Source organism: Eucalyptus grandis, chromosome 11 (genome assembly GCF_016545825.1).
Source record: "Eucalyptus grandis isolate ANBG69807.140 chromosome 11, ASM1654582v1, whole genome shotgun sequence".
NCBI classification, from domain to species: domain Eukaryota; kingdom Viridiplantae; phylum Streptophyta; class Magnoliopsida; order Myrtales; family Myrtaceae; genus Eucalyptus; species Eucalyptus grandis.
The window spans coordinates 25,779,942-25,800,841 of NC_052622.1; the positions used below are offsets into that span (position 1 = coordinate 25,779,942).

The following is a 20,900-nucleotide window of genomic DNA, read 5'->3' on the forward strand; positions in this document are numbered from 1 at the left end:
TCGGTGTTCGTTTACTTCTTCTGACTTGATGCACGAACTGGTTACTCGATAGATTCTGTTCTGATGCACGTCGATCTTCCTCCTCTGATACCATGAGAACTTATGAAATCAAGAATACAGAAGATGAGGATGAAGAACAATAGCAGATGATCTGTGAAGAAGTTTTCGATACTGTATTTCTATTCATTTGAAGAGATAGAAAAATACAGCAGAAACTCTATGAATCATTATGTTCTTTTTAGCCTTGAACCGATTACAATACCTCTCTATATATGGACAGAAAACGGAAGACAAACTACTGGAAAAGACGAACTAACTAACTTCAACTAACAAACTTTACAGCTGAATATAACAGAACAGTAATCTTGAGACTTGGCAATCCGTGTCTTTGACATTTGTATGATCTCCACCGTTGATAAAACTCGTTATCCATGAGTTATCAATTTCTTCAGCTCTTTTACTTCTTGATTGCCTTCTGGTGATCCACATCTACCATAGTCGAGGACCTCACCTCCTGTGGTTGATTTCTCGATATTGCAGACTTGGCTTTTCGATCTTGATTCTCTAACACTTGGAACTGAATACAAAGAAATCGCAGCAGCGATTAGGGCTCGTGAAAAAGCTCACAATTTGTGAATGATTTTTCATATCACTTAATTTACAGATTGTACACGCTTATAAAGAGAAAGAAAAATACAATCTTTGATAGAGCAAGAATCATGGAATGCCAACTCATCTACACTTGGTATGATAATATGAAATTCAAAAAGATATCAAAAAGATGTCATATTCAAAAAATAATATCAAAAAAGATTTCATATCTTAACAGGGCTTACGTGTGAAGTATACCTTAAAGCAGTCCAAAACCGTTGAAGTTGATCAAATCTTGTGGGAAGGATTTTGTGTGTGTGTGTGGGGTGAGTGTGTGTATTGAGAGATTAGTTCGAGAGAAATTGTGAGGATCGAGCAATGTGTGAATTTATGTGATTGAGGATTAGGAAACACAAGAAGTGTTTAAATAACTCAAGTATAATTGTAATATTTTTTTATACCACTTGATTTACAGTGGAATATTCTACTGGATTTCCCATGGAATATATCGCATTTGACTTAACCACATAAATCCAGCCTCCAATCGATATATTTCTTTGTTCATTTATTCTATTGTTTGATCTTTTTGTTTTCGCAACAAAAAGAGTAGAGTTAGTTACCAGGCGATGTCTTCAAACGAACAAGACCTAAAAATGTTGATTTAGGCTCGTGAGAAGACGAACAGAGAATCGACAATTGAAGAAATCGTTGGTACATATGTCCGAATTAGCCAGGCTACTTTCGTTCTGTAGAAAAGATCTCCAAAAATAGAAATATATACGTGAACAACTATTTCGAATAAAGGGCCAAATCCCTTCTAGATTACAAGATAGGTTGCAGACGGTTCAGGCCCGTCGATTTTTTGTTCATGGAATTGCCCGCACCACCTTTTTTCACTCGCCGACTTCCTTGCATCGTCTTTCAACCGCCATCAAACTAACCTTCTTCTTATTCCTTCTCTGTCCAAACGTACGTGTGCTTCTCGTTAGGGTTTCCTCCCATATAAACCCAGCCCTTTCCTTCACATGAACCCAGAAAAATACACCAGAAAATCAATAACCAAATTCCCTCGCCGCACACCGCCTTCTTCAATGGATTCACCGAGCCAGAAACTAATGATATCGCTCGTGTTTTGCCTTGCTGTCTTCTTCTCCGCATCTTCAGCCAGTGCAGAATCCGTGCTGGTACGCGAGCTTTGCAGGGCAACCAAAGTTAACCCAGAATGCGTCGCCGCTCTAAACCCTGACCCACGGGCTGCAAAAGCGACTTCACATCTTTCTCTCGGTGAAATCGCTTTGCAAATAGCGGCGGAGAACACTACCAAGAGGCAGGAGTTATTGGACCAAATGCTTGTGGACCCAAACACGACATCTTCATGGAAGCCGGTGCTCAAGACTTGTAAGGCTCACTTCGAAACTGCGGCCAGGCAGTTCTCAACTGCAAGTCGCGAACTTGGATTGGACGCAATGTCTGCAAATTATGATGTCTGGATGGCCTCCGACGAAATCGACGCCTGCTTGGCGTTCGTGAGAAGTTCCAAGCAGGACATTCCACCATTAGTTACCAGTTGCAATTATGTTAAAACTCTCGTTTCCATTGGTGATGCCATCACCAATAGGTGGTAACGACGAGCATGGATTGAAATTTCTATGATAATGTGGAGCGAGGGGGAATTATATTTCTGTAACAACGATTTCTTGTCGAATGATTGCGCTGTACGTGCAATTGCTGCAATAAAATTTTGATTTAGCAACATATATGTGGTGGTGTCCAACCAATTAGAAAATAGAGCAAAAGCAGCCATTTTTACAGCTTCTCTCTAATTTGGTGGATTATATTTCTGTAACAATGATTTTCTTGTTGAATGCTTAGTACATGCAATTGCTACAAGAATATTTCTATATAGCAACATTTCTGTGGTGGTGTCTAACCAGTTAGAAAATAGAGCAAAAGCAGCCATTTTGGCAGCTTCTCTCTTATTTGGCGGATTATATTTCTGTAACAATGATCTTCTCGTCGAATGCTTAGTAGATGCAATTGCTACAAGAATATTTCTATTTAGCAACATTTCTATGGAATTGTCCAACCAGTTAGGAAATAGAGAAAAAGCAGCCATTTTTGCGGCTTCTCTCTAATTTGGTACAAACAAACAAAGATTACTCGTTTGATGTAATGATTCCAACTCTTTTCAAAGAAACCTTAAATCACAGTATGATCATAATATCCTAGCAAAGAATAGTATCAAATTTGGTTCGTTTATTTTAGTTTTTATTTTTTATAAAACAACTATTCACTGCCTAAAGAATGACCAAAAAAAGTATCGAAATGCTTCTCCTTTGGCAAAAGCCATTTTGCCCCAAGATTTTGGTGGATTTGTGATGGTATGTATGAATTTAGGATTTTGTGTAATATGATTTTTCAAGTAAATATGATGCGGGTATGCTGGTTAGAGATAATAACTGATAAGATTGATAATATTACTTGGTAAACCATCGGAAGATTACTTTTTTTCATTAGATTTAGAAGTGAACCACTATTTCCTCATTTTCTTGGAGACATATATTCATATTCAATCATGTCTTTTATGTCTTTAGGTTATTTAGGTGGAAAATTCAACCAAGAGGGTGGTGAATAAGTTGATTCTCAAAACTTTAGATTTTTTCGGGAACAACTCAAGTTAATTTTGATAGATGTTGGAACAATTTGATTATGTCAGATTAATGATGCTTCTACGAGATAAATAATGAAATAAGTAGAGAGATAGAAGGAGTTGCAAGCAAATCTTATAGTGATTTAGCTTAGATTAAGTTAGATTAAGTCTACATTCATTCATTCTCCCAAAGTAATAGCAATCAACAAGATTGAAAGGGTGTGGCCCAACTAGACCACAGTAGGACTAGGCCGGTCCTTGGTCCTAGGACCCCACTCTACATTGTATGGGTTAATCCTCAATTTTAGGACTTCTGGAGCAACTCTATATATTACATATATGATTTATACAAGATATATCATATATTTTATATTTTATATTTTATATTTCTTTGTTTATTCTAAATCTTGGCGCCTCCACTTTTGTTATTTCTTATATGGTTCTATCGTGTAAATTATATACCAAGCCTGGAAAAAGAAAAAGAAATCCTCTTCACTCACCTTGCTCACCGCTCACCTCTCTTCATTGGCTCACTCGCCTCACGAGTGCAATTCAATTGGTGAAATCACTCGCCTCTCTTGGCCCGCCTCACAAATGTAGCTCAATAATCGCAATGATTTTTGTTGTTATATTATCTTAGATTTACATTTGATATGTACTAATATTCATAATCCGGTTGGCCAATGTCGCATTATTGATGGATATATAATTTGAAAATGCATGTTTTTCCTTTCAAGGAATACAAAAATGAAACAAAAAAAAAAAAATTGGTAGGTCTTAAATTGACCTTGGAACCAAACCGAATCGATAGGGTCGGTTTGGTCCAGTCTTTGGTCATAGGCTCAATAGGGTCGGTCTCTAGTTCCAAAATTAAGGACTGATACCATGTGAATTGGCCCTTGGGTTAAGTACTCAACACTCGACAGACCCAACCTGGATCATGCTCACCCGTAATTGGAATTAACTAGTAAATTCAATACTTACAACAAAGCTAATGTTCCTTCTACCAAAGTTGATAGATCCCACTACAAGTTCACAAGCACCACTATCAATACACAAGCACTACTTACACACTTAAACACCTCTCGGATCACGTTACAATCAACAGGAACTTTCAGCATTTGTAGCTTTCTTGTTTTTCCATCTATTTTTAAGCTTGTATAAATCTACTATATAACCTTGAATCTCCAACTTAGTCGTTGGAATTAATAAACGCAATCACGGGAAGATTTGATAGCTCATAAAATCGGATCTTTTTTGGTAATAGCGAGCTTTCCTAAAATAAAGTCGCTATTTGTGTCGATCGTGGGTTCCTTTGATTGACCGAGTAAAATAAGTAATAATTAATTTGATTTAACTCCATTTTTCTTTCCAAAATTCCAGGCCTAGAATCTAAGCTTTCCAATTCTTTTGACCAACAAATTAAGTCAAAGGAATATCCAGATCTTCCAAGTAAGAACAGTGCAAATGCTATAACTTTTATGCAACACTCACTTGAGTGTCACAGCTCTCTTTTTTTTTCGCTCTCTTAGATGCCATAAATTTGAAAAATCGATCATTTGAATATCATTACCGATTTGCCTTGCCAAAAAATCCAACACGAATGCCGGTCATCCTATATGGCTTCATTAATTCTAACATGGAAATTTTTTTATCGTTTTAATTATTTATTTTTAATTATTTATTATTATTTTTATTTTGTCTTTTTTAGGGCTGCTGGTGAGGGTCATCGGCAACCTTCGCTGGTTGTGAAACCCTCGCCCAATTCGAGCAAGGGCCTTCACAGCTAAAGACGAGGCAAGCCTCACCCAATAGGGGCAACCTTGCCAACCTTGATAGAAAAAGGAAAAACAAAAATAAAATAAAATAAAAAATTCAAAAATTCCGTGTCGGATGGGAGATTAATAAAAAAAAATCGATATAGGATGATCTACAGGAAATTACACTCATATGATCGATTTTACTCCAATACGGTACTTAAATAAGCGAAAAATAGTTATGGTACTCATAATAGGGTTATACAAAAGTTATAGCATTTGCGTTGTTCTTCTTTCTAGATCTTCATATCCAATTAGGGTAAGCAAATGATAAATGTATTCATCACAGTTGATAAAAGGAGCTGCCTTTATCAGCAATTTAGTGAATTTATCCAAGCTTCCCCCTAGAAATCGACTTTTGAACTAAGCGAGTACATTAGCGATCAAGACTTTACTCAGCTATTTACATCACTCAAAATAAAAATAAAAATAAAAAATCTGCATTTATTGAATAATAATGAGAAATAGATGATTTGTTAACTTCAAAATATCATAGAATGTTTTCCCAATGTAAGTAAGGTAGGGTTTGTTAAGATATGAAATCTCTTTTGATATAACTTTTGAATATGAAATCTTTTTGATATCTTTTTGAATTTCATATTCGCATACCAATTGTAGATGAGTTGGCATTCCATGATCCTTGCTCCGTCAAAGATTGTATTTCTATCAAATCTCTACCACTCGCCGAAACTCACGTTCTGTTTCAGAATTTTTGCAGGAACTTAAAGCCCTTGCCAATGAATTAGCAATCATTGACACTCCTATCTCTTATGATGATTTAGTCATTCATGCACTTCGAGGACTTGGAACTGAATACAAAGAAATCGCAGCAGCGATTAGGGCTCGTGAAAAAGCTCACAATTTGCGAATGATTTTTCATATCACTTAATTTACAGATTGTACACGCTTATAAAGAGAAATAAAAATACAATCTTTGATTGAGCAAGAATCATGGAATGCCAACTCATCTACACTTGGTATGATAATATGAAATTCAAAAAGATATCAAAAAGATTTCATATTCAAAAAATAATATCAAAAAAGATTTCATATCTCAACAGGGCTTACATACCTTAAAGCAATCCAAAAGCGTTGAAGTTGATCAAATCTTGTGGGAAGGATTTTGTGTGCGTGTGTGGGGTGAGTGTGTGTATTGAGAGATTAGTTCGAGAGAAATTGTGAGGATCGAGCAATGTGTGAATTATTATGTGTGATTGAGGATTAGGAAACACAAGAAGTGTTTAAATAACTCAAGTATAATTGTAATATTTTTTTATACCACTTGATTTATAGTGGAATATTCTACTGGATTTCCCATGGAATATATCACATTGACTTAACCACATAAATCCAGCCTCCAATCGATATATTTCTTTGTTCATCTATTCTATTGTTTGATCTTTTGTTTTCCCAACAAAAAGGGTAGAGTTAGTTACCAGGCGATGTCTTCAAACGAATAAGTAGTTACCAGGCGATGTCTTCAAACGAATAAGTAGTTACCAGGCGAAGTCTTCAAACGAACAAGACCTAAAACTGTTGATTTAGGCTCGTGAGAAGACGAACAGAGAATCGACAATTGAAGAAATCGTTTGTACATATGTCCGAATTAGCCAGGCTACTTTCGTTCTGTAGAAAAGATCTCCAAAAATAGAAATATATACGTGAACAATTAGTTCGAATAAAGGGCCAAATCCCTTCTAGATTACAAGATAGGTTGCAGACGGTTGCCGGTCGTTTTTTTGTTCACGGAATTGCCCGCACCACCTTTTTTTCACTCGCCGACTTCCTTGCATCGTCTTTCAACCGCCATCAAACTAATCTCCTTCTTAACCCTTCTCTGTCCAAACGTACGTGTGCTTCTCGTTAGGGTTTCCTCCCATATAAACCCAGCCCTTTCCTTCACATGAACCCAGAAAAAATACACCAGAAAATCACTAACCAAATTCCCTCGCCGCGCACCGCCTTCTTCAATGGATTCACCGAGCCAGAAACTAATGATATCGCTCGTGTTTTGCCTTGCTGTCTTCTTCTCCGCATCTTCAGCCAGTGCAGAATCCGTGCTGGTACGCGAGCTTTGCAGGGCAACCAAAGTTAACCCAGAATGCGTCGCCGCTCTAAACCCTGACCCACGGGCTGCAAAAGCGACTTCACATCTTTCTCTCGGTGAAATCGCTTTGCAAATAGCGGCGGAGAACACTACCAAGAGGCAGGAGTTATTGGACCAAATGCTTGTGGACCCAAACACGACATCTTCATGGAAGCCGGTGCTCAAGACTTGTAAGGCTCACTTCGAAACTGCGGCCATGCAGTTCTCAACTGCAAGTCGCGAACTTGGATTGGACGCAATGTCTGCCAATTATGAAGTCTGGATGGCCTCCGACGAAATCGTCGCCTGCTTGGCGTTCCTGAGAAGTTCCAAGCAGGACATTCCACCATTAGTTACCAGTTGCAATTATGTTAAAACTCTCGTTTCCATTGGTGATGCCATCACCAAAAGGTGGTAACGACGAGCATGGATTGAAATTTCTATGATAATGTGCAGCGAGGGGGAATTATATTTCTGTAACAACGATCTTCTTGTCAAATGCTTGCGCAGTACGTGCAATTGCTTCAATAATATTTTGATTTAGCAACATATATGTGGTGGTGTCCAACCAATTAGAAAATAGAGCAAAAGCAGCCATTTTTACAGCTTCTCTCTAATTTGGTGGATTATATTTCTGTAACAATGATTTTCTTGTTGAATGCTTAGTACATGCAATTGCTACAAGAATATTTCTATATAGCAACATTTCTGTGGTGGTGTCTAACCAGTTAGAAAATAGAGCAAAAGCAGCCATTTTGGCAGCTTCTCTCTTATTTGGCGGATTATATTTCTGTAACAATGATCTTCTCGTCGAATGCTTAGTAGATGCAATTGCTACAAGAATATTTCTATTTAGCAACATTTCTATGGAATTGTCCAACCAGTTAGGAAATAGAGAAAAAGCAGCCATTTTTGCGGCTTCTCTCTAATTTGGTACAAACAAACAAAGATTACTCGTTTGATGTAATGATTCCAACTCTTTTCCAAAGAAACCTTAAATCACAGTATGATCATAATATCCTAGCAAAGAATAGTATCAAATTTGGTTCGTTTATTTTAGTTTTTATTTTTTATAAAACAACTATTCACTGCCTAAAGAATGACCAAAAAAAGTATCGAAGTACGCTTCTCCTTTGGCAAAAGCCATTTTGCCCCAAGATTTTGGTGGATTTGTGATGGTATGTATGAATTTAGGATTTTGTGTAATATGATTTTTCAAGTAAATATGATGCGGGTATGCTGGTTAGAGATAATAACTGATAAGATTGATAATATTACTGGTAAACCATCGGAAGATTACTTTTTCATTAGATTTAGAAGTGAACCACTATTTCCTCATTTTCTTGGAGACATATATTCATATTCAATCATGTCTTTTATGTCTTTAGGTTATTTAGGTGGAAAATTCAACCAAGAGGGTGGTGAATAAGTTGATTCTCAAAACTTTAGATTTTTTTCGGGAACAACTCAAGTTAATTTTGATAGATGTTGGAACAATTTGATTATGTCAGATTAATGATGCTTCTACGAGATAAATAATGAAATAAGTAGAGAGATAGAAGGAGTTGCAAGCAAATCTTATAGTGATTTAGCTTAGATTAAGTTAGATTAAGTCTACATTCATTCATTCTCCCAAAGTAATAGCAATCAACAAGATTGAAAGGGTGTGGCCCAACTAGACCACGGTAGGACTAGGCCGGTCCTTGGTCCTAGGACCCGCACTCTACATTGTATGGGTTAATCCTCAATTTTAGGACTTACGGAGCAACTCTATATATTACATATATGATTTATACAAGATATATCATATATTTTATATTTTATATTTCTTTGTTTATTCTAAATCTTGGCGCCTCCACTTTTGTTATTTCTTATATGGTTCTATCGTGTAACTTATATACCAAGCCTGGAAAAAGAAAAAGAAATCCTCTTCACTCACCTTGCTCACCGCTCACCTCTCTTCATTGGCTCACTCGCCTCACGAGTGCAATTCAATGGTGAAATCACTCGCCTCTCTTGGCCCCCTCACAAATGTAGCTCAATAATCGCAATGATTTTTGTTGTTATATTATCTTAGATTTACATTTGATATGTACTAATATTCATAATCCGGTTGGCCAATGTCGCATTATTGATGGATATATAATTTGAAAATGCATGTTTTCCTTTCAAGGAATACAAAAAATGAAACAAAAAAAAAAAATTGGTAGGTCTTAAATTGACCTTGGAACCAAACCGAATCGATAGGGTCGGTTTGGTCCAGTCTTTGGTCATAGGCTCAATAGGGTCGGTCTCTAGTTCCAACAATTAAGGACGATACCATGTGAATTGGCCCTTGGGTTAAGTACTCGACAGACCCAACCTGGATCATGCTCACCCGTAATTGGAATTAACTAGTAAATTCAATACTTACAACAAAGCTAATGTTCCTTCTACCAAAGTTGATAGATCCCACTACAAGTACACAAGCACCGCTATCAATACACAAGCATTACTTACACACTTAAACACCTCGCAAATCACAGTTACAATCAATAGGAACTTTCAGCATTTGTAGCTTTCTTGTTTTTCCATCTATTTTTAAGCTTGTATAAATCTACTATATAATCTTGAATCTCCAACTTAGTCGTTGGAATTAATAAACGCAATCACGGGAAGATTTGATAGCTCATAAAATCGGATCTTTTGGTAATAGCGAGCTTTCCGAAAATAAAGTCGCTATTTGTGTCGATCGTGGGTTCCTTTGATTGACCGAGTAAAATAAGTAATAATTAATTTGATTTAACTCCATTTTTCTTTCCAAAATTCCAGGCCTAAAATCTAAGCTTTCCAATTCTTTTGACCAACAAATTAAGTCAAAGGAATATCCAGATCTTCCAAGTAAGAACAAGGTGCAAATGCTATAACTTTTATGCAACACTCACTTGAGTGTCACGCTTCTTCTTTTTTTTTCGCTCTCTTAGATGCCATAAATTTGAAAAATCGATCATTTGAATATCATTACCAATTTGCCTTGCCAAAAAATCCAACATGAATGCCGGTCATCCTATACAGCTTCATTAATTCTAACATGGAATTTTTTTTATCTTTTTAATTATTTATTTTTATTTTTATTTTGTCTTTTTTAGGGCTGCTGGTGAGGGTTATCGGCGACCTTCACTGGTTGTGAAACCCTCGCCCAATTCGAGCAAGGGCCTTCACAGCTAAAGACGAGGCAACCCTCACCCAATATGGGCAACCTTGCCAACCTTGATAGAAAAAGGAAAAACAAAAATAAAATAAAATAAAAAAATTCAAAACAATAAATTCAAAACAATAAATAAAAAAATTCCGTGTCGGATGGGAGATTAATAAATAAAAAAAAATCGATATAGGATGATCTACAGGAAATTACACTCATATGATCGATTTTACTCCAATACGGTACTTAAATAAGTGAAAAAAATAGTTATGGTACTCATAATAGGGTCATACAAAAGTTATAGCATTTGCGTTGTTCTTCTTTCTAGAACTTCATATCCAATTAGGGTAAGCAAATGATAAATGTATTCATCACAGTTGATAAAAGGAGCTGCCTTTATCAGCAATTTAGTGAATTTATCCAAGCTTCCCCTAGAAATCGACTTTTGAACTAAGCGAGTACATTAGCGATCAAGACTTTACTCAGCTATTTACATCACTCAAAATAAAAATAAAAATAAAAATCTGCATTTATTGAATAATAATGAGAAATAGATGATTTGTTAACTTCAAAATATCATAGAATGTTTTCCCAATGTAAGTAAGGTAGGGTTTGTTAAGATATGAAATATTTTTTGATATAACTTTTAAATATGAAATCTTTTTGATATCTTTTTGAATTTCATATTCGCATACCAATTGTAGATGAGTTGGCATTCCATGATCCTTGCTCCGTCAAAAATTGTATTTCTATCAAATCTCTACCGCTCGCCGAAACTCACGTTCTGTTTCAGAATTTTTGCAGGAACTTAAAGCCCTTGCCAATGAATTAGCAATCATTGACACTCCTATCTCTTATGATGATTTAGTCATTCATGCACTTCGAGGACTTGGAACTGAATACAAAGAAATCGCAGCAGCGATTAGGGCTCGTGAAAAGCTCACAATTTGTGAATGATTTTTCATATCACTTAATTTACAGATTGTACACGCTTATAAAGAGAAATAAAAATACAATCTTTGATTGAGCAAGAATCGTGGAATGCCAACTCATCTACACTTGGTATGATAATATGAAATTCAAAAAGATATCAAAAAGATTTCATATTCAAAAAATAATATCAAAAAAGATTTCATATCTCAATAGGCTTACGTACCTTAAAGCAATCCAAAAGCGTTGAAGTTGATCAAATCTTGTGGGAAGGATTTTGTGTGCGTGTGTGGGGTGAGTGTGTGTATTGAGAGATTAGTTCGAGAGAAATTGTGAGGATCGAGCAATGTGTGAGATATTATGTGTGATTGAGGATTAGGAAACACAAGAAGTGTTTAAATAACTCAAGTATAATTGTAATATTTTTTTATACCACTTGATTTATAGCGGAATATTCTACCGGATTTCCCATGGAATATATCACATTGACTTAACCACATAAATCCAGCCTCCAATCAATATATTTCTTTGTTCATCTATTCTATTGTTTGATCTTTTTGTTTTCCCAACAAAAAGGGTAGAGTTAGTTACCAGGCGATGTCTTCAAACGAATAAGTAGTTACCAGGTGAAGTCTTTAAACGAACAAGACCTAAAAATGTTGATTTAGGCTCGTGAGAAGACGAACAGAGAATCGACAATTGAAGAAATCGTTTGTACATATGTCCGAATTAGCCAGGCTATTTTCGTTCTGTAGAAAAGATCTCCAAAAATAGAAATATATACGTGAACAATTAGTTCGAATAAAGGGCCAAATCCCTTCTAGATTACAAGATAGGTTGCAGACGGTTGCCGGTCGTTTTTTTGTTCACGGAATTGCCCGCACCACCTTTTTTCACTCGCCGACTTCCTTGCATCGTCTTTCAACCGCCATCAAACTAGTCTCCTTCTTAACCCTTCTCTGTCCAAACGTACGTGTGCTTCTCGTTAGGGTTTCCTCCCATATAAACCCAGCCCTTTCCTTCACATGAACCCAGAAAAAATACACCAGAAAATCACTAACCAAATTCCCTCACCGCGCACCGCCTTCTTCAATGGATTCACCGAGCCAGAAACTAATGATATCGCTCGTGTTTTGCCTTGCTGTCTTCTTCTCCGCATCTTCAGCCAGTGCAGAATCCGTGCTGGTACGCGAGCTTTGCAGGGCAACCAAAGTTAACCCAGAATGCGTCGCCGCTCTAAACCCTGACCCACGGGCTGCAAAAGCGACCTCACATCTTTCTCTCGGTGAAATCGCTTTGCAAATAGCGGCAGAGAACACTACCAAGAGGCAGGAGTTATTGGACCAAATGCTTGTGGACCCAAACACGACATCTTCATGGAAGCCGGTGCTCAAGACTTGTAAGGCTCACTTCGAAACTGCGGCCATGCAGTTCTCAACTGCAAGTCGCGAACTTGGATTGGACGCAATGTCTGCAAATTATGAAGTCTGGATGGCCTCCGACGAAATCGTCGCCTGCTTGGCGTTCATGAGAAGTTCCAAGCAGGACATTCCACCATTAGTTACCAGTTGCAATTATGTTAAAACTCTCGTTTCCATTGGTGATGCCATCACCAAAAGGTGGTAACGACGAGCATGGATTGAAATTTCTATGATAATGTGCAGCGAGGGGGAATTATATTTCTGTAACAACGATCTTCTTGTCAAATGCTTGCGCAGTACGTGCAATTGCTTCAATAATATTTTGATTTAGCAACATATATGTGGTGGTGTCCAACCAATTAGAAAATAGAGCAAAAGCAGCCATTTTTACAGCTTCTCTCTAATTTGGTGGATTATATTTCTGTAACAATGATCTTCCCGTTGAATGCTTGCGCAGTACGTGCAATTGCTACAAGAATATTTCTATTTAGCAACATATTTGTGGTGGTGTCCAACCAATTCGTAAATAGAGCAAAAGCAACCAGTTTTGCAGCTTCTCTCTAATTTGGTGGATTATATTTCTGTAACAATGATCTTCTTGTTGAATGCTTAGTACATGCAATTGCTACAAGAATATTTCTATTTAGCAACATTTCTGTGGTGGTGTCTAACCAGTTAGAAAATAGAGCAAAAGCAGCCATTTTTGCAGCTTCTCTCTTATTTGGCGGATTATATTTCTGTAACAATGATCTTCTCGTTGAATGCTTAGTAGATGCAATTGCTACAAGAATATTTCTATTTAGCAACATTTCTATGCAATTGTCCAACCAGTTAGGAAATAGAGAAAAAGCAGCCATTTTTGCGGCTTCTCTCTAATTTGGTACAAACAAACAAAGATTACTCGTTTGATGCAATGATTCCAACTCTTTTCCAAAGAAATCTTAAATCACAGTATGATCATAATATCCTAGCAAAGAATAGTATCAAATTTGGTTCGTTTATTTTAGTTTTTATTTTTATAAAACAGCTATTCACTGCCTAAAGAATGACCAGAAAAAGTATCAAGTACGCTTCTCCTTTGGCAAAAGCCATTTTGCCCCAAGATTTTGGTGGATTTGTGATGGCATGTATGAATTTAGGATTTCGTGTAATATGAAAATTTAATCTTGAGTAAATATGATGCGGGTATGCTAGTTAGAGATAATAACTGATAAGATTGATAATATTAATGGTAAACCATCGGAAAATTAGATTAGATTATGATTTGATTATGCCATCAGAATATTAGATTAGAGTATGATTTGATTCTGCTATCAAAATATTAGATTAGAGTGGTACATATGATTTGATTTCGGTCAATCTGTCAGATTAGATTTTCAGAATATAGAATAGGAAATCTAGTTGTCTTCTTAATATAAATAGCATTATGTATTGTAGAATAATGGCATGTATTATGGCTTTCAATGAAGAACATTCTTCTCCTGGGAAATTTATCTTTGAATCGTTGTGTTCTTGAATCCTCATATTTTCTCCAATAACTTATACTAAAATTAATTTAGGGTAAAGATAGCACGGATGTATTGGTTTGTGACTTTCTATTATTAACTTATAAGACAGCATCATATGCAATTAGGGATGTCAAAATATTTCACAAACCCAAAGGGTTCCCTAAAGCCATATGAAATTTGTAACATGGGTCACAATGGGCTTCGAAAAGAAAACCCTAAAAAATGAGTTTCAGTGTGCTATGAATTCACTTAATCAAAATAGCAAAGTTCAAGAAAACATCCCTCAGTCCCTCTCCTCTCTGAAGAATCAAAGTCATCTATGGCCGACGTCACTAGCCATTCTGCTTTTTGATATATGTGGCTTTATACCCGTTTACATTTTGTAGAGTCCGTAAATGGAGGGAATTGTGCAGACCTTGCAAAGCAAGAAGATATTGATGATTTTCTTGTCAGTAGTGCTCCCTCGAATTTATATTCTACTCAATCATTTCTCATAAAGCTTGACAATCACATGTTTTTTTACCACCAAAAAAAAAAAAAAGGCTAACGATCATCATGATCCTGCTAATTTGTGTATGAGTTGACATGTGATGCAGGGTCCTCAGTCCGTTACATTTGTCAACGTTGTAACATCCCAAAAAATCGCAGATTGATGAATATTGATGCAGTTTTCACAAGGAGAGCTAATAATGGGCGACCAGAATGCAATCATACCGAAGCATAGCGCATCAAAAGTTATGAGCTGGCTCTAAACAAGCAAAAACCTTCACCCGTCGTGTTTCCGCCAGCTTCAAACCCCATCCATAACCAAACCTAAGTTCCCTCATTGACTTTGGCTAGCCAATTTATGGAGTTGTCCATTCCTCAAAGGCAACATTTTAAGGAGAAAAATACTAACAATGTAGCTTAGGTTGGATTGAAAATGAATTGCTAAAATTATATTACATAAAAATAAATTAACATGAATTAAATGAATCAATTTGGTACAAGATTGTCACACCAATAACGTGAGATCTTGTGTTTTGATTCACCAAACTTGTGATATGATGTAAAAGTCTCAGCTTTTTTTTTTAATACAAATTGTATCAGATTCCAAATCTTGTACTGTCAAACGAAAGTGATTCTATCTTCTTCTTCTTCTTTTTTCCAAAGAAACGAATTAATTAGTGCTTGCTTGGAAATTTCTAAAATTAACTCCTTGTAATATCTTACTTTGATTATACTTTCATTTTACACTTGATTACTTAACATTGTGAATATTTTAACAATTTATCATGAATTTTTTGTACTAAGTTACGATAATGTATTGTACCTGCCCTTGGGAGGGGAACAATAGCTGGAAACGGCTGCTAATACCCCGTAGGCTGAGGAGCAAAACCTGGCCCAAAAGGGGAAATCCCAATGAATTGGGCCTTTCGATACAATCAAAAGAAAGCCCCAAGGGCGCCATATTCTAGGAGCCATCTAATTGGTTAGATCAAATTGGTAAAATTGTACAGTATGAAAATTGTACTCTAAAAGCATTCATGCTTGCATTTTAATTGTTTTTGTGACAGTTGCGTAAAAATGAGTGATCAAGTATAATAATAAACGGACCAAAGAAATCCACCGGACACGATATCTATGTAGTTAAGGGAACTACTTTACAGGATGACGAGTAGCACAAAGTACCGCTATAGATCAACCAATAGGACGGAAATTACAATTATACTCAAGTCATTTAAACATTTTCAATATTTTCCAGCAAACAAGTTCACCTAATAACTAACTCGAAGTGTTTAACCACACACAAATCCTTATAAAATAGTCACCCGATATCACGGAGAAATTCTCAAAAGTTATCACGAGATGGCACTAACTCGACCAATATCGAAACTCGGACTTCCAAATGTTTGCAATTTCATCACTTCACTCGGTCTCGACGAATCTGCAACTTCTTGGACTTTCCTTGAAGAACCCAGGGCCATCCGTACAACATGGGCGAAGCTTCAACACACTTCAATTCAGGTTGGACTCTCTTGTAATGAGCTCAGACTTGTCGTATATTTTAACTTTTACTTTTACTCGACATTTGAGTCAAATCACAATAATTTCATGTGGGCTATTCTCCCATAGGTTTCCCAACCACTGCAATCATTTTCGAAGTCCAAACATCATTCGAATTTCACCATAACCATAGATTTTATTAAGGCCCTGCATGGTAACACTTCTCATTTTTGTTCCTGGAACAGATTTTTGTTTTTCTGTTCCCGGAACAAAATTGGAGCAAAAAAAAAGAAACATAAAAAAGTTGATTCTCGTTCGAAACAATTTTGAAGAAACGTCTCTTCTCTCTCTTCTCTTTTCTTCTTCTTTTCTTCTTCTTTTTTTCTTCTTTTTTCTTTGGCCGGTCGCCGGCCTCGGCCATGGCCAGCGACCGGCCGTCGAGGCTGAGCCTCACCATGGCTGGGCGAGCTCGAGGCTCGGCCTCGCTCGCGCCGGCGACATCGAGCCTCGTCGGGGGCCAGCGAGCCTCGCCATGGCCGGGCGAGGCCGCCCCCCGTCGCCCGATCGCGGGAGGCCGGGGACCGGCCGAAAAATAAAAAATAAAAAAGAAAGGAAAAACTGAAAAATAAAATAAAAATGTTTAAAAATTAAAAGAAACAAAAAAAAAAAATTTACCAAACGTATTTCTATTTATTTTTTATTCCTGAACAAACGTTACAAAACGCGTTCTTTTGTTCAAAAATTGTTCCCCGGAACAAAAACACTTTTTTTTTTTTTTTCTGGAACAAAAAAAGAACATAAACGTTACCATTCGCACCCTAAGATGCCAACTCCTCTTGCACCTTTGGCTGAAGGCTTCTTTTACCAAGCAAAACCACAATTACATTTTTGCCTATTATCATCCACTTATGTTGTCAAACTTAGCAGCTACAATAACTATTAGTTCTACAGACTTCACCTCACTAATGGTACCGTCTCGTATCAATTATTGTGTAAGTTTTAGCTACTTACTTGTTACCTCAAGTAATTACAACTCAATATTGAGCTGGCCACTATCAATTTCCTCGTAGACGTCATGTTCTACTTCCCCACAATTCTAACATCTGATCACATTCAATGAGGATTTATTTACCATGTAGTTTGTTGTATTAAGCGCATCACGATCTATAATGGATCTCTTAACCATGCAGCATTAAAGAGTATTTTATAGTGTTGTTTCTAGTGTTGTTTTATTTTTTTAATCAACTCTACAACCAATTGTAATTCACCAGTACCGGTGCTACTTCTTGTTGTACCTCCTCCGTCCAACATGCATTAACGATTTTGTGTAGAACTTTATATATAATATTCTTGACATTCTCTGTTTTATCAAAATTTTCAATTGTTTAATCTTGACAACAACATCAATCTTGTGTCAAGTAAACAACTAAGGGTGCGAATGATAACCATTCTGGCCAAAATTTGATTTTTAGAAAAGAAATAAATTTTTATTATTTCTATTCTTGAATGAGTTTTCAAGAAAAAATACACGTTTGATAAAGATACAAAATTTCTATTTTCAGAATATAAATTTTATTTGATAACGACACAAATTTTCTTCCTCTCAGGTGGACGACGTGACCAATAACAAACAGCGGACGGGCGACTAGCAAACAACGGACAATAGTTGGCGACCGATGGCAATAGACAATGGCAGATAGTGATCGATGGACAACAGATGGTGGATGATGATCAGCTAGTAGCGAGGGCGAACAATAAGAAGAGTTTTTATTTCTCATTTTTATTCCAGAAATAGAGAAGTAAAAAAAAATTACTTTTAATTTATATTCCAAACCTATTTCTTAAATAAAAATCTATTCCATAAATTGAAAAATGAAATAATTTTACAAAACATGTTTTTGTTTCAAAAATAAGTCTAGAACAGAAAAATAGTTTTTGAACAGAAATAGAATGATTATCATGTGCACCCTAAATCTTTCTTAAATAATCATCCATAACCGCAAGCATAAATCTGACACTCTTCCTTGAAACGACAACCTGCAAAGATCCAAGTGAATCGACTCTCCAATGATCGTAGCTTTTCTAACAATTGTACTAAAATGCATCTTTTGTTGTTTGCACAATGTATAGTACCTACACATATCTAGCTCCTTAGTCACATAACTATATAATAGATTCCTCTCACCCAAAACCTTCAAGCTTCTCATGCCAACATGCCCCCAAAACATTTGCCACAATCCATCTCTTTAACATATGCATCCAATTCCTAGGGCAAAATCTGCCATTGCCTCCCATTGGAGTTCATTCAGGCCTTTATACTTGATTCCTCTCATCATCACTAAGTCATCTTGAGCAACCTTCTATTTTCGAAAGTATATTGACAACACAGTTGAATCTAGGACACTCAAGCACATCAAGCTCTTCTTTAACTTTGGAGCATTTCTTACACCAATCAACATCTTCACAATACCATCATATATTTTGATTCTAATGTCACTTATACCCACAATATTGCACTCAACGTTGTTCTCCCACTGCTCGATACCACCACTCTTGCACTAATAAGTAGCAAACCAATAAAAATATGTCTAACGATGCATCCTTAATGACATAAAACACGTTATTAATACTCTTTAAGTTACTATCAGCTATTGCAATATTATTATCAATATACTCAACTTAAACATCCTTTCCTTCTGTTGACACCTAAATTTTGGCGACCCATTTAGACATTTATCATATTAAAAAATTAGGGGTTAATTTTATCCCTAAAAAATAGTTAATCGCATAGCATATAGTTTTAGGTGCATTTATTTTTTATTTGCATTTACATTGGATTGGTGACGGATGGATTTGAATTGATGGTTCAGAAACTTTAAGTTGATGAGTCGGGCTAAGCCCACGAAGAAAGCAAATCGGTCCAAGCCCGTATCCTCGGAGATATTTTACGGATTTATCTTTGTGAGATTTCAATTCAAAAGCAAATATTACGTTTGGAAAAAAACAAATATTGCATTTCGAAAAGAAATATCCGTGGATATGGATTTGGAAAATCTAAAACCCTAATCCGTGCTCTATAAATAAGAAAACATACGTAGGGTTTAGGGGGGCCACACACATTGAACATACGGCCACACGTTGAGAGAATCGATAGAGTGGAGGATCCAATAGAGAATAGAAACCGAAGTTATTTCTGCTCTTTGGGTCCCAATTCCGAGATCGCTCCATCACCGCCTCCGAGATCCACTAGCCATAGTTGTTGCTGCCAGACATCCACGTTGTACCTGCACCGCGACGGCCCCCTCTTGGCCAAGCTCTTCCCTTTCACTACAGCGAATCTCTTTCTGTTTCGCAGGTTCTCGAATAAGCAGCACTGAGTTTTTCTACCGTGCCGTGAGCCATGACATCGCTGCCGTTGTCGAGCTGAGACTAGTTTGGTGCCTTCCCGCAACAAAATCGTTCTTTATTTTGCAGGTTCGCTGTGAGACTATCTCGGTGAACATCTCGAGCATCCCCACCGTCAGCCCATGCTTGTGCGTGGTCACCACCTCCATCGAGAAGTCCACCGAGTGAGTTGCTCCTTCCCTAGCCGAGAATTATTGAACCGGCAGGCTTCACCAAGCAGCCTGTACTGAGAATCCCACCATCGGTCCATACGTGACACCATCACTGCGGATTCCTCATCGACAAAGCTGCTGCCGCACTGAGACCAACTTCAGGCGTAAACCGAGGGGATCATCAAGCTATCAAGGGAGTTTTCAATTCTCAATAAAAATTCCACTTTTCTTTCTCTATAGTCACGTACAAGGGACACATATCATACCCATGTGAACACCTAAAAATAAGAGAAGAAGAGTTTTCTGGTTTTCTCATGGCTTCACTTTCCTGACGTGGTTATTATATGTTTAATGCACTGCCACACACATCCACGACATCCATTGATCGCAGACACCACCTGGCGCAAATCCAGCCCGCTCCATTGATTTTCCCAGATTTGTTGAGCAGTTCGTTGCGACGATTTCAGTCCAATTTAGCGAGCTGCCGCAACCACCGCGAAGTAGTCCCTCCTCAGCCGGATATCACCGTGAATCATCCATCATCGCGCTCGACTTTTCTTTTGTAGAATTCACCGCGAGCCCCAACCTCAACGACTAAGCCGTTGACCCGATATGCCACGAGCTCTACGCTCACCGTTAAGTTCTAGCAATTCCAGGCATGGTTCTTTTGCCGAAAGCACTCACGTTGAATATTCCATATGCTGCATGAAGACAATTCCACTTGCTGCATGAAGAAGATCCATTGACTTTGACTGAAAAAGAGGCCACCCGCTCTGCCGCGCCTACAAATCATCCGCGAGCGTCTTTGTCCAACCCCGATCTCCACCGACAGCGGGAGATTCGTTGTCAAAGGAACACCACCATTACAGCATACAACGTTCCTGATTCAAGCAGCCACGAGCCAAGTCGACTTTCGAAGTTTCCATTTTTGCAGGCTCATTGAACTATGCCGGCTTCGATTGTGAATCTCCGTGCCGCCGCTGCTCGCCACCATCCGTCATGTCTCACCATCAAGGAGCCGGTTGCAATCCCGATCCAATTACGCTTGGTCCAAATTTGGAAAGAATATCCTTGAATTAGGTAAGACTCTCGATCAATTTGATTTTCATATATCTTGCTGCTTAATTCGTAATATCGCAATATTTCTTTGAATGTTTGATTGATATTGCCATA

General features: G+C 37.2%; 3 protein-coding genes across 3 annotated transcripts; all 3 read left to right on the forward strand.

Moving 5' to 3' along the window:
- Positions 1-1,682: 1,682 nt before the first annotated feature.
- Positions 1,683-2,216, forward strand: LOC120289847. Its single transcript, XM_039305223.1, has one exon. It carries the CDS (start codon positions 1,683-1,685, stop codon positions 2,214-2,216), a length of 534 nt encoding a protein of 177 aa, XP_039161157.1.
- A 4,812-nt stretch (positions 2,217-7,028) lies between these two features.
- LOC120289848 lies at positions 7,029-7,562 on the forward strand. The gene has a single exon (XM_039305224.1). The coding sequence runs from the start codon at positions 7,029-7,031 to the stop codon at positions 7,560-7,562; it is 534 nt and encodes a 177-aa protein (XP_039161158.1).
- A 4,785-nt stretch (positions 7,563-12,347) lies between these two features.
- On the forward strand, positions 12,348-12,881 carry LOC104427541. The gene has a single exon (XM_010040621.2). The coding sequence runs from the start codon at positions 12,348-12,350 to the stop codon at positions 12,879-12,881; it is 534 nt and encodes a 177-aa protein (XP_010038923.2).
- Positions 12,882-20,900: the final 8,019 nt, after the last annotated feature.